The 13,264-nt window shown below is 36.4% G+C and overlaps 3 protein-coding genes and 1 non-coding gene across 8 annotated transcripts; 1 reads left to right on the forward strand and 3 right to left on the reverse strand.

Annotated features, from left to right (window-relative positions):
• Positions 1 to 2,562: 2,562 nt before the first annotated feature.
• LOC125585217 (lysophospholipid acyltransferase 2-like) lies at positions 2,563 to 6,057 on the reverse strand. 4 transcript variants are annotated; one of them, XM_048753885.1, is made up of 5 exons: positions 5,828 to 6,057; positions 5,136 to 5,421; positions 4,973 to 5,058; positions 4,831 to 4,894; positions 2,563 to 2,877 (listed from the first exon to the last, which is right to left on the reverse strand). In XM_048753885.1, the coding sequence occupies exons 1-5, from the start codon at positions 5,849 to 5,851 to the stop codon at positions 2,867 to 2,869; spliced, it is 471 nt and encodes a 156-aa protein (XP_048609842.1). In that variant the 5' UTR covers positions 5,852 to 6,057; the 3' UTR covers positions 2,563 to 2,866. The 4 variants fall into 4 exon arrangements, with proteins under 4 accessions (XP_048609842.1, XP_048609839.1, XP_048609841.1 ...); XM_048753882.1 differs by having other exon boundaries at positions 2,563 to 2,915; XM_048753884.1 differs by having other exon boundaries at positions 2,563 to 3,009.
• On the reverse strand, positions 5,530 to 5,625 carry LOC125586776. Its single transcript, XR_007323307.1, has one exon. It is a non-coding gene; the product is annotated as a small nucleolar RNA R44/J54/Z268 family (small nucleolar RNA).
• Positions 6,058 to 6,252: 195 nt separating the features above from the next.
• On the reverse strand, positions 6,253 to 9,411 carry LOC106396799 (auxin response factor 18). 2 transcript variants are annotated; one of them, XM_013837284.3, is made up of 11 exons: positions 9,155 to 9,411; positions 8,896 to 9,011; positions 8,714 to 8,812; positions 8,573 to 8,629; positions 8,345 to 8,497; positions 8,189 to 8,273; positions 7,792 to 7,882; positions 7,544 to 7,708; positions 7,353 to 7,466; positions 6,658 to 7,287; positions 6,253 to 6,574 (listed from the first exon to the last, which is right to left on the reverse strand). In XM_013837284.3, the coding sequence occupies exons 1-11, from the start codon at positions 9,195 to 9,197 to the stop codon at positions 6,460 to 6,462; spliced, it is 1,668 nt and encodes a 555-aa protein (XP_013692738.2). In that variant the 5' UTR covers positions 9,198 to 9,411; the 3' UTR covers positions 6,253 to 6,459. The 2 variants fall into 2 exon arrangements, with proteins under 2 accessions (XP_013692738.2, XP_013692741.2); XM_013837287.3 differs by having other exon boundaries at positions 9,151 to 9,385.
• A 103-nt stretch (positions 9,412 to 9,514) lies between these two features.
• Positions 9,515 to 11,126, forward strand: LOC125585218. The gene has a single exon (XM_048753886.1). The coding sequence runs from the start codon at positions 10,477 to 10,479 to the stop codon at positions 10,615 to 10,617; it is 141 nt and encodes a 46-aa protein (XP_048609843.1). The 5' UTR covers positions 9,515 to 10,476; the 3' UTR covers positions 10,618 to 11,126.
• The last annotated feature ends 2,138 nt before the right edge of the window (positions 11,127 to 13,264 follow it).

Here is a 13,264-nt window from a genome sequence, read left to right on the forward strand (position 1 = left end):
TTGTGTGAAGAAGACGGGATGTATGAGTCGCTTTGTGAGATAGAATGTGAACATCTCCTGATGCTTGTGAATGAGGAACCATGGAACTGTGAAGAGGCAAAAGAGTTAAAAGTTTGGAGAGATGCGTGTGAGGATGAAATCAAATCGATAGTGAAGAATGATACTTGGGTTCTGGTTGATCTTCCATCTCATTGTAAAGCGATTGGTTTGAAGTGGGTCTTCAAAGTTAAGAGGAACTCTGATGGCAGTATCAACAAGTACAAGGCACAGCTGGTTGCGAAAGGTTATATACAGAAGCATGGAGTAGACTTTGATGAAGTTTCCACGCCTGTTGCGAGAATAGAGACAGTTCGTCGAATAATTGGAATGACAGCTTCACACAGTTGGGAATTACATCATCTCGATGTTAAGACCGCTTTTCTTCACGGTGATCTAAAGGAAGAAGTCTTTGTGTCACAGCTAGAGGGGTTCGTCATCAAAGGGAAGGAGACAAAGGTCTATAAGTTAAATAATACTCTCTACGGGCTACGCCAAGCCCCGAGGGTATGGAACGAAAAGCTCAACGCCGTGCTTCACGAGTTAAAGTTTGTGCGATGTCTTAAGGAGCCGTCCCTTTATCAAAAGAAAGAACAAGAACATCTATTGGTAGTAGCAGTTTACGTAGATGATTTGCTCGTAACAGGATCTAGCATGGATATGATCGTCGACTTCAAGAAGGGTATGACAGCAAAGTTTGATATGTTTGATCTTGGTAGATTGAGTTATTACCTTGGAATAGAAGTTACACAGAGAGAGGGAAGCATAGTGTTAAGTCAAGAGAAATATGCTGCGAAGATTATCGAGGAAGCCGGGATGAAAGGATGCAACCCGACACACATACATATGGATGCAGGTCTGAAGTTGGGCAAAGCCGATGAAGAGAACAGTGTGGATGAAAGGGATTACAGAAAGAACATTGGCTGCTTGCGCTACTTGATACACACGAGACCTGACCTTGCTTGTAGTGTGGGCATCCTAAGTCGTTATATGCATAATCCAAAGGAGTCCCATAAGGCCGCATTAAAACAAGTTCTGAGATACCTACAGGGAACACTATCATATGGATTGAAGTTTGAAGCAAAACCGAAGGAGGGCTTGGTTGGTTACAGTGACAGTAGCTACAATGTTGATCCAGACGACAGCAAGAGTACGACCGGTCATATCTTCTACCTCGGTGGCAATCCAATCACGTGGTGTTCTCAGAAGCAAGAGATAGTCGCGTTATCCTCATGTGAAGCTGAGTTTATGGCTGCAACAGAAACAACTAAGCAAGCAATATGGTTACAAGATCTTCTTAATGAGATACTCGGCCATTCAAGGGAGAAAGTGATGATACGTATTGATAATAAGTCGGCAATAGCTTTGTCCAAGAATCCAGTGTTTCATGGGCGTAGTAAGCATATTCACACAAGGTTCCACTTCATTCGAGAATGCGTCGAGAAGGGTCTTGTGAGCGTGGAGCATGTTGCTGGGGTGAAACAAAATGCTGACATACTAACTAAAGCACTTGGGAGAATCAAGTTTAAAGAGATGAGAGATCTGATCGGAGTTCAAGATGTGTCAAATGAAGATTTCAAGTTTAAGGGGGGTGAATGTTGAAGTAAACTTGAAATAGCTTGGAGAACAAGTTAATACTTTCCTACCGAGTTATGGAATAGGAAAGTGAGTTGTGTTTAGGAAATATTCTAATATGTTAAACCTAATGAATTTAGGAAGTTTGAATTATATATAAGGAGATGCAATGGTGTTGCATAACTTATGAGTTTGAGATTGTGAACTTGAGGTTTTGAGTTAGTTTCTTCAAGAGAATAATAAGAGAGTTTCTTATCTGTGAGTAGTCATCTTTGGATTCATGGGTTAGGATGATTATCCATGACTACGTATATTTAATATCTTCATTATGTGTAATTTAGGTTGCGAAGTTTGGTGGCAAACTTGAAATTCTAATTACTTATTAGGTCATGTGAATTAATATGGCCGATAAAACATATGTTTTTTTCTTTCTATTTGTAAATTATGTAAAGTACTACATGTATGTATATGTTGACTGTATTTAGAGAATAAGAATTGTTCTTTGGATGTGGTAATACTTTATTTTATTAATTGTTGTGTTATTACGACGAAGAAAGGGGACAGCAAAATTTCATCTTTTATTTTGAGATCTGCTTTTCGTAAAAGGACTATTATAAATTACACCACACACACATCACACATGGCTATATAAAGCTAGTATGATTTTATTCTTAAATCGGTAAAGCTATAACAAATCTCGCGTAAATCGGAGAGTTTTTTTATAAAAAGTTTGTAATCGAGGCCGATTATAAGAAACCAAAGAAACTTTCAAACAAACAGTACTGCATGAGTCATAATGTTATATCTAACTTTTGCATTTATGAATAATCATGATAGGAATGTTAAATCACGTGTTATTAAAACGTAAATATCCAACGTGCGACTTTCTCTAAAATGCTTAAAATCTCAAATTTTTAGTCAGATGATCATTGCGTCACTAATTAAAATTAATTAGAGAAAATAATCTAAAATTAATTACAGAAATAGACAGCAAAATTTTGTTTATGTAGCATAATTTAAAGGGAAAAAACAAATTGGTTTAACATATATTCGAAGAAGAATTAGAGATGGACCGACAGGAAGCGACAAAAAGGAAGTGGTAGGCCCCAACATCTTGGGGCGTGATTGAAATGTTTTAACTTTTTTCAAATCTAAGGACTGTTTTCTTTGATCAAGTTCTTTCCCTTTCCTGACGTTGGCACAATCCTCTCTCTCCAACTGCCACCTCCACCTTGCCTGCCGTTTTTCTCCAGCCTTAAACGACCCCTGCCACGTCCAGTTGTTTAGCCCACTATCTGCGTAGCCTAGAAAGTACTCGGTCCACTTTATATTTGGGCTTCTCAACACATTTGTATAAAATATTATACATGAGGTGCCAGCCCCCTTTCACTTCCTTGACTTTGTAGAAAGAAAAGTAAATATATAGTTACTCTCGACAAACGTGTTATACGCTATTCAATTTCATTTTCCTACAAGAATTAGTAACAGTTACCATGCACATGATAAACGATGGGTAGCCAAGTACGGAACAAATAACTAACGAAAGCATCTAAGTAGTAAACCCACTTCAAGATAATATACTCTCATCTAATAAATGAAAACGGACATTTTTTAATCTAGATACATAAGCCAGTTGTCTTGATCGTGGGAGGATTCCTTTGAACTGAACTCGAGGAATCATTCTCATCCTCCATCAATTCATATTCATTAAATTCTAATTATATGTTAAAACAGAAGTCACAACCTTGATTCATGTGTGATTTTTTTAAAAATGGACATATTCCTAAAAAGTAACGTTACATTTAGTCTTTAATCTTATCATTTAAATTTTGGACCTATCAGAAATTTTTATTGGGCTATCAATAATTGGATTTAAACAATAGATGATCCATTGGATTTATAGATAATATAAATTAAATAGATATAATTTAATGTTGTAATACTATACTTCCATGTGTTAAATATTTAAATATTTGTCGATGTTAACTTTTAAAATTATAAAGATTTTTTTTTAAATAACAAAAATCATATTATCTAACAATGATTAATCTTTACTATCTTAAACCAATGAAAAAAATTTTTAAACTATATAGTTTATTTTAAAAATTAAACAAAAACTAAATGTTTAATTATTTACTCGATAATATAAATCTACGAAGCAAAAAGTTTAATTTTTTAAAAACTTTCTAAATTTGTGAAATGTTATAATATCTTTGAATATGACAATAAAATAATATTTTACTAATCTTATATATATAGTTACGATTTTAATAATCCGAAAATATATATATATAGAAGAAGATACAAATACATGTGATTGAAACAATCTATTCCATGAAAAAATTAAAAATTGATAGACACATATATATTATAATATATATCAATTTAGAATTGAAAATAAAATATTTATATAAAAATAAATGATAAAAAAAACACACGCGGTTGCGCGGATCGAGATCTAGATGTAATTTTACATATTAAATTTCAGATCTTCTCGTGAAATGCAAATAAAAAATGATAGAATCTTTTTATCAGGCCTATAAAAGCCCAGTTAATTTGTTGGTCCAGAAAGGTCGAAGCCTGGACGGAGTAAACGCATCTTCTTCAAACCATTTTTCAGCTTATTACTATTCCATGGAACTTTTTTTATTTTGCTAAAACTATTCCATGGAACTTGCAAAAGAAGATACTAATTTTCTTGAATCTGTGGCTCTTTGTGATTGTGACAAAACAGGGCAACATTTGAAGATATAGAAAGTAACTGGCTAAAACAAGTTGAAGTTTCGGGAAGAGTATAGAGTGAAGAAGACGACAATGGCTTAAATAACACGTACTCTTTCCATCCATGTTTTACTGATGTAATGTACTTTGTGGACTTGATGGTTATGGAACATAAGCAAGTCCATTGGTAAGAACCCATAATGGGCTCTAATCAATAATTTAGTAATTAATTTAGTGATTTGAAAGGTTTAGAACCTTTGTTACTCTAATTTAATTTTTCATCATCCAATGGGAGAACCTCATTGAGGTTCTTAAATTTTATTTTATTTCTAAAATTGAATGATTGGATTTTAGAAGAAGCCATTTAGAAGAGAAACAGGAAGTGAAAAAAAATCTTGTTCTTTTAGGTGAAATGGGAAGAGAAACAAAAAGTGAAACATGTTTCAAGATATTGATAAAAACGTGAATGAAAGTTAAAAGGCGAGAGAAGCATCATACCTTTTGAACCATCGATCATCAATGCTGATTGAACAAAGAATATAATGTAGCCAGGATACAGTCCCTGCAAAGAGAAACAAATAGAGATTTTGATTACATAACAAAAAAAGATTGAATCATCATGGAAGAAAGGAGCACTCACATGCCACATGGCACTAACGGTTTGAGTAGCTAGCAACGGGAAGAAACCAGCTGTCTTCCCAGGCTTCACAATTCTTTCATACACATCTGCAATTTAAACACCAAGAAACACCGTTAAAATGCGATAATGGCAATCTCAAAGAATCTCATCCTCAACTACTAACAGTGACGGAGCCAAGTGCTGACTTGTATGTTCCACACAAGAGGAATCTGAACTGCACTCTTAGCAAGCTCAACACCTAGTATATCAACGTTCTTTGCACGGTCCCATTTCGCCTTTGTTTGAGTGTTCTCGTCGGTCCAGCCACTGAAACCCAAACCGGAGATGATGATGGAAGCCTCTGAGATCGACCATATGAAGTAGTACTTCCAACGAGCCGTGAATGTACTGGTAACCGAATCTTCTCCAGAACCCCCATTCATGGTACACCGGCTCAGTGAAAAAAAAAGCTTCAAAAAGACATAACAACATTGGGAAGAAGCCATTAAAACAAAGCTTCAAAAACAATTTCAGTAAAAAAACACAAAGCTTTACAAACAAACTTTTAGATTTTGGGAAGTGCATCAGAGAGATTCCCATTTAGACAATAGTCATCATTCTACTTCTCGCTAAGGAGAATCTGATGTCCCTGTCTTTTTATCGTCACTTGCACCATACACCCCATAAAAAATAGAACACCAAGAAAGAGCTAATCATCATATTCAACTATAATCTATGTAAACAAGAATACTAGCCTCTAATGCAACACTAAGCTAACGCAGAGGAAAACATCTTACAATCCAGAGAAAAACAGATTAATAAGTTCAATACAAATTAAGTATGAAAAGAGATCAAATCGGCTAAACAGCGACTAACCGGAGAGGTGAAGAACAAAACCATAAACAAACTGGATCGTCTTTGAATCGTTTTTATGGGTGAAACAAATCAGAATCGTCTTTGAATCCAGACAGAGAAGATGGAGTGATCGCGATTGGATCGCCGACAAAGATCGAGACAGAATCGAGAGAGAAAGTCGATTGATCGAGATTGGAGGAGGAAGAGAGAAAGTCGAGGAAGAGAACAAACTGATTTCGACAGGAAACCCCGACGAAAGAGAGAGAGAGAAATGGGAGATCCATTAAGATAATGACACGTAAGGGCTCTTACCAATCCTAAAAATCCCACATTTAACACCGGTTCTCTGATTTTTATTCCTTTAGAACCTTTTTTTTAAGACACACCGATGGAGGTGGTCTAAGTTAGTAGTACATAAAAGAAAGATGAGAACCGACACAAACAGAAACATTTAAAAACGCCAACTTGAAAATTGACACGAAAAGAAACCAAACAAGGCCCAAGAGTCCAAGACCATGCAAGCCTTTTATATACACAGAGTGAAAACCATAGTCTAGAGAACCCTTACACGACCATAAGTTACTAATATAATAACCCTTAAACTTATGTAGCTAACCATACTTTCATAGTCATACCTAATTACACGATTATTATTAATCCATACTTTCATCATTCTCTAACGACGAAGAGCTCTTCAACATCGTTGTCATCTTCTTAACCTCATCACTCGAATATATAAATATCTTCTTAGTCATCTTGGAAAACTCACTGCACAAAGACAAACAAAAAACATTCAATAATGCAACCGTTAAAAAGGTAAAAAATGGTTTTACTACTTAGTAGTTGCTTACTTCCATGGATCATCTCCAGCAAGCATCATGTCACCTTCATCATCCGTGAAGACAACGACCCATTTCTCTCGAGTAAGAAGCTGTCCTTTGATCTCAAACATCTCCTCAAGCTCCTTAATCAGTTCACCATACGATTTCAATAGTGTTAAATCAACTGCACGACCAACAGCCACCCCTTGCATGATTACTTTGGTTCTTGTCCTCTGTTTTTGTTGCTTCTTAGGCTCATTAGCTGCGCTTGGAGTGATGGGTTCTTGACACTTGTCTGGAGGAATTGGAGCAGGAGGGTTGCTTGTGAGATCAAATCCAAACAACCTATAGCAACTACTCGCAGAGGGAGGAGGAGGAGGAGGAGTCTCTTGGTTCTGAGGAAAGCCATACAAGAAAGTGGGCGGAGCTGGAGTCAAAACTGATGATTCCACAGGTCTTGACCGTTTGCATTTGGGTTGTGATTGCTGAGCAGGTGTTGAAACTGGGGGAGATGACAAGAAAGGCTCAATCTCCCATGGTGAGACTCTGTCTGGTCTCTGAACTGTTGTTGGCTCATCCCATTGGACCTGCAATGATCTCCATGTAGAAGCTGGCCATTGTGAAGATAGATCTCCAATTCCCACTATAGTACCAGTAAACCTGAAGAAACTCAACGATTCAGAATCAAGAACACTGAAGTAATGATCAGAAAAATGGAGTCTTACATCCTTTCAGGAGACTCTTCTCCTTCAAATCTCATTCTGAATCTTGTACCAAGAGAGAATCCATGCTTCATAGCTTCCATATACTTGTTGACACCTACTATGAACTGGCTTATCCTGAGAAGACAAAAAATTTATTATCTTAAGCCCAAGTCCTAAAAACATAGAAGAGTATAATCATGTAATAATGTTACCTAGGCTTGTAAAACACAAGGAAGATAGTTTTGGTAACAACAGCATGAGACGCTGTAGCAAGGACTCCCAAATGCATGCTCTGGCTCGAGATAACCGAAGTAGGCATTGTGCTCTGATGCCTAGCTAAACGCCTCACTCCAACTCTTAAATCCCCATTCTCACCCCTATAAAAACACAAAAGTGTCTTTCATGAGTTTCATTAAAAACTAAAACAAGACTAGTAAAGTTTCTTCAGAAGTAGTAGTACCTCAAGAACACAAAGGCATCTCCAGCTACAAGTCTTTTTGAGGATACAAATGTACTCCAACCCGTTGTAAGCAAATGCCTCCTAGGTTGTCCTAAACCCAAAAAAAAAAAAAAAAAAAAATTAATCCCTTAGTTTCCAACAAAATCAAGTTTCAGAAAGAAAAAAAATTCCAAAAATACATTTTTTATATTTTCAATGCATTATTACTTACTGAAAAATTGTAAACTTCAAAAGTAATAATTATGCTTATTGAAATTCAATTAGTTAAAACTTGTGGGAAATATTTAGTTACAATAAATAATATATTGATAGTCAAAATTTATTATGTTTTCGAAAATTCTAAAACATATATTTTCTTAAAACGAGAGAGTATATTTCAAGATATAGTGTCAATTACCTCGGAATATATGCTTAAACCTCCATTCAAACCCATGAAGATCTCTAGTCACAAGTTCTTGAGTAGGAGTAGCTTGTCCCATGTCCTAAAACGTATTCAATGGAGTGAGAGAATAGGAGCTAAATTGAGATTATTTTTTATGAAGGAAGTTGTTACCAAGGCAGGCAAGCATTCAGTGGCGTGTTTACGAAGAACAGAGAATCCACCATGAGTGCTTGTATCTGACGCCGTTAGAATCTTTACAAACGAGTGGAACACTTGTTTTGTTGGTTCAACAAGGGGTGGATCAAGACTTGTAAGTTCGCTTTGCTACGAAAAAAAAAAAAAAATTAATCCTTTTTATTAAATACCAATTAAAGAAAAAAGTCTTGTTTTAGAACTTACATCTTCCTCTGGTTTTAATGTGATCTGAGCGTAAACTTCATCTGTGTCATGCTCAGCCTATACACATCCAAACATGTTAAAAAAAAACAGATTCATGGTGGGGGAAAAAAAACAAGAGTTGTTATGATTCAAAGTTTTCACCTTTAACATGACACTGAGAACTCGACAAAGTATCTTGGGAGGAAGTTTGAAATCAGGTATGTCTTCTGATTCAATTCCCTGATTAGTTGAAGCCACAAGCTGCAAGGAGAAAAAAAAAAAAACAGAACTCAGAAAGAGAATGAGGTAAAGAAAAAAAGGTTAATTTGGTAAAAAGGACATACTTGTTCCATGTGACCCTGAGGGAAGTAGAAAACTCTCTCTTCAGTGAGAGGAACCTCCACTAATGGACCTGCACAAGCTTTCCATAGCTCTGTGTATAGCTCATCGTTATAAGACCCTGAAAACAAACCAAAATGCAAACTTTAAAGTGGGTTTTTCTTTAAAAGCGAGAAAAAATGAAGGAAAAATTGAATCTTTACGAAGTAACCAAACATAGACAGCAGAAAAATTGAAACTTTTAAGTCTCTGCGTCTTACTTACTTGAGAAAGAGGTTCTGAGATCATCAGCATCTACATTCGCCATTGAAGAACCCGGAAGAAAACAAACACGAGAAGAAGAAGACCCTTCACGAGCTAAGCACTACTCTTAACACCCATGAAAGAAACACAGAGAGAGACGAAAGAAAAAGACCCATGAAAGGAGGATATAAAAAAAAAAAAAAGCAAATAACTTTATAACAGGACACCAACGGACGGTTATGTCCGTATATTGATTTTGATTACTGAACGTAATTCAGGACACTGTTTGATAAAAATTTCTCTCTCCAAGGTTTTTTTTTTTTTGTCTTCTCCTCTCAGAATCCGTGTTGTTTTGCCTCAACAATCACAAACTTCTCGCCGTTTTCCTCCACTTCTACTCCAGACCTAACCCCGATCTGCAGCAAACCAAAGCTGCTTCCTTTTTTTTTTTCCTGAAGATGTCTCACGGTATCGTGCAAAAGATTCACACTCTTCTTCTCTCTCTCTCTGTATTTATATATTTAAGATTCTGCAGACCTGTTATTTCCACCCTCGGTAATTAAATTACTTAATTCATTTTATTAAAAATTTCTTTAAAAATTTTAAAATTATTTGTCATGTCACCTCTTAAAAGGAAATCGAATATTGTTTCCAAAATATAAAAATCTTTTTGGGGTCAGAATATCCAACTTTAAATTTAAGGAAAACGAAGGGTCTCTCTCTACGTTACATAAATATTACGGAGATATTTTGTAACAAGAGAAACGTAGTACGGTGCATTTAACAACGGAGAGCCAATCTCAGCCGTCCGATAAAGACCACACTGTGTAATAAATGAGCTACCATCTCCATAGAGCATGTGAAGCACTAACGCTAGAAACTGATCCCGTTTCCGTTTAAGACTTGACGGTGCCGTTACCCACGCATCGTTTTATTTTTCCTCTTGTCTGGATCGTGGCAGGCAAACGTGTCGGCTTCTGTATTATACCCCGGCCAGAGTTTTTACTTTTTTCATTACTAGCACTGTGGAATTGGTTAATTACACAATGTGCCTTTTTTTTACTAGGACCCACTGCCATGGCTAAAACCCACACGCCACAAGCCACAGCCATGACTCGTTATGGGACGAGCGCCTTGGTAAGCGTGCGAGTTGTGTTAGCACGTGCCGAGTCAGGTCCAAGTCGCGCATGTGCTTCTTTTTACCCATTTTCTTCACGCGCTTTCTTTGTTTTTGTTATTTACGATTACAACAAAACGAAAGCCGTGATTATTGTATATAATAAGGTGATAATTATGCATATAACGATCATCGTATTAAGAAAAAGGATTAATATAACGTTCAAATGAAAAAACATATAAACCGTGAGAGAGGAGGGGGAATCACGCGCTTCAGGAAACGAGAGTGGAGAAAAGTGAAAATGAAGAAGCCATGCCGAAGTGTCGGAAGAGAAAGTGGTCCCCATCTGGACACGTCAGAGAGATAAATTGCCACGCTGTAAGGTCGTATTCGAGACTGACACATGTCAAATGCTGACTTGTCCTACCAGTTTGCTCAATTACAGAGGAAGAAAACCTGATCTCTCCTATACAAAACTCTTCCATCCCTATTTTATCTTATTTAATTTTCCCGATGATAGTGAAGGCGATCCAAAAATATAAAATATGTTTTTAGTTTATGTATACATTTTAAAATCCAAATTATACTGCATCGGAAAAAGTTTCGACACGACTACTGTAACTATCGGGTTTCAAATATTTTTATGAGATATTACCTATATATATATAACTTAATTTATGTGTTTATAATATAACCTAAGTTCTACCTTAGCTAGAACGATGGAAGATTTTCAACTATTTCATAATATAATTTATTTTTTGATAAACTTCACATTATTTTTTTTTGTAAATTATTTATCGTTATAAACTGGATTGTTTATCAGTGAAAAGGTACAAAACAAAGTTAATATAAACTATTTTCTTAGTGTTTGCGATTTTTACCCCCCCCCCCCCCCAAAACATTTACTTATTAGTTGCTTGGCACAGTTGAGCTTTTTATGTTGTCCTCTGGATAGTTACTAGTTACCACTTACCACTCGAAATTATATTCTAGGGTTTTTTTTTTTTTGTGCAACAATTCTAGGGTTCTCTTGCTGATTAATAACATAAGAAATGCTAGTGTCTTTTGCATCATATTATTAACTATGATGGTTGTCTACATTCTCTAACTAGTTCACTACAAGAAAACACAGTTTTAGCAAGGAAATTTAACGAGGAAAACTATTCCTCGTGAAATTACGATGACTTAACGATGAAATTGCGAGGAAATAAAGTTTCGTCGTAATGGCCTTGTAAAATACCGAGTAAAGCTTTTCCTCGTAAAATCGTCGTAAGTTAACGTGGTTTTTCCGAGAAAAATGTGTTTCGTCGCAAATTCGTCGTAATTTTAGCATGATTTTTACGAGGAAATAACTTACGAGGAAAGAACGAGAAATCCACCAACTTAACACGTTTTTTTTGCCACCAACCTAATTTTTCGTCGTAAATTCCTAGCAAAATTCAACTACCAGATTCGAAAATTTTCTATATATATGGAGGTTTGAACATAATTTTAAGCACACCAACAAGAAAAAAAAAAGTGAAAAAAATGTCGGGCTTGGGAAATATTTTCGAGTTGCGGAGGTGGATGTATATGCATAGAGATGCTAACGGGAGAGTGACGAAAGAATATCTTGCTGGGTTGGAGCGTTTTATGCATCAAGCAGATTCTACACCGCTCGCCCAAGAAAGCGGTAAAATATTCTGTCCTTGTAGGAAATGTAACAATTCAAAGTTGGCAAATCGTGAAAATGTTTGGAAGCATTTAGTAAATAGAGGTTTCACGCCAAATTATTATATCTGGTTTCAACATGGAGAAGGTTATAGTTATGATCAGAATGAAGCTAGTAGTAGTAATAACAACTTTCAAGAAGAACCGGTTGATCATCAATTGCATAATGCACATAGTTACCATCAGGAGGATCAGCCGATGGTAGATTATGATAGGGTTCATGATATGGTAACTGATGCATTCGTAGCTCATGATGATGAAGATGAAGAACCTAACATAGATTCAAAAAAGTTTTATGAAATGTTAGATGCGGCAAATCAACCACTTTACAGTGGTTGTAGAGAAGGTCTCTCTAAATTGTCATTGGCTGCTAGAATGATGAATATTAAAACTGATCACAATCTACCTGAAAGTTGCATGAACGAATGGGCAGATTTATTTAAAGAGTATTTGCCGGAAGACAATGAGTCTGCTGATTCTTATTATGAGATTCAGAAACTGGTTTATAGTCTTGGGTTGCCTTCGGAGATGATAGATGTTTGCATCGACAACTGCATGATCTACTGGGGAGATGATGAGAAGTTGGAAGAATGTCGATTCTGCAAGAAACCACGATTCAAGCCGCAAGGAAGGGGACGTAATAGGGTACCGTACCAAAGGATGTGGTACCTACCAATTACAGATAGATTGAAAAGATTGTACCAATCGGAGCAGACTGCTGGAAAGATGAGGTGGCATGCCGAGCATACTCAGACGGATGGTGAGATGACTCATCCATCAGATGCAAGAGCCTAGAAGCATTTTAACAAAGTACATCCGAATTTCGCTAGCAATAGCCGGAATGTGTACCTCGGATTATGCACAGATGGATTTAGTCCATTTGGAATGTCAGGGAGACAATATTCATTGTGGCCTGTCTTTCTTACGCCATACAACCTGCCACCGGAGATGTGCATGCAACGGGAGTTTTTATTCTTGACCATATTAATACCCGGTCCGAAGCATCCAAAAAGGTCACTTGATGTTTTCCTACAACCACTGCTCAACGAAGAAGAATTTTACGATGCGAGCTATGCTTTTGTGGACCATAAGTGACTTTCCTGCCTATGGGATGTTGTCTGGATGGACTACACATGGGAGATTAGCTTGTCCATATTGTAATGGAACGACAGATGCATTTCAACTGAAGAATGGTAGAAAGACAAGTTGGTTCGATTGTCACCGTCGATTTCTTCCAGTTGGCCATCCGTACCGAAGAAACAAGAATTTGTTTAGGCACAAAAAGGTTGTGAGAGACACTCCTC

This window comes from Brassica napus, chromosome C4, assembly GCF_020379485.1.
Source record: "Brassica napus cultivar Da-Ae chromosome C4, Da-Ae, whole genome shotgun sequence".
In the NCBI taxonomy this organism is placed as follows: Eukaryota; Viridiplantae; Streptophyta; class Magnoliopsida; order Brassicales; family Brassicaceae; genus Brassica; species Brassica napus.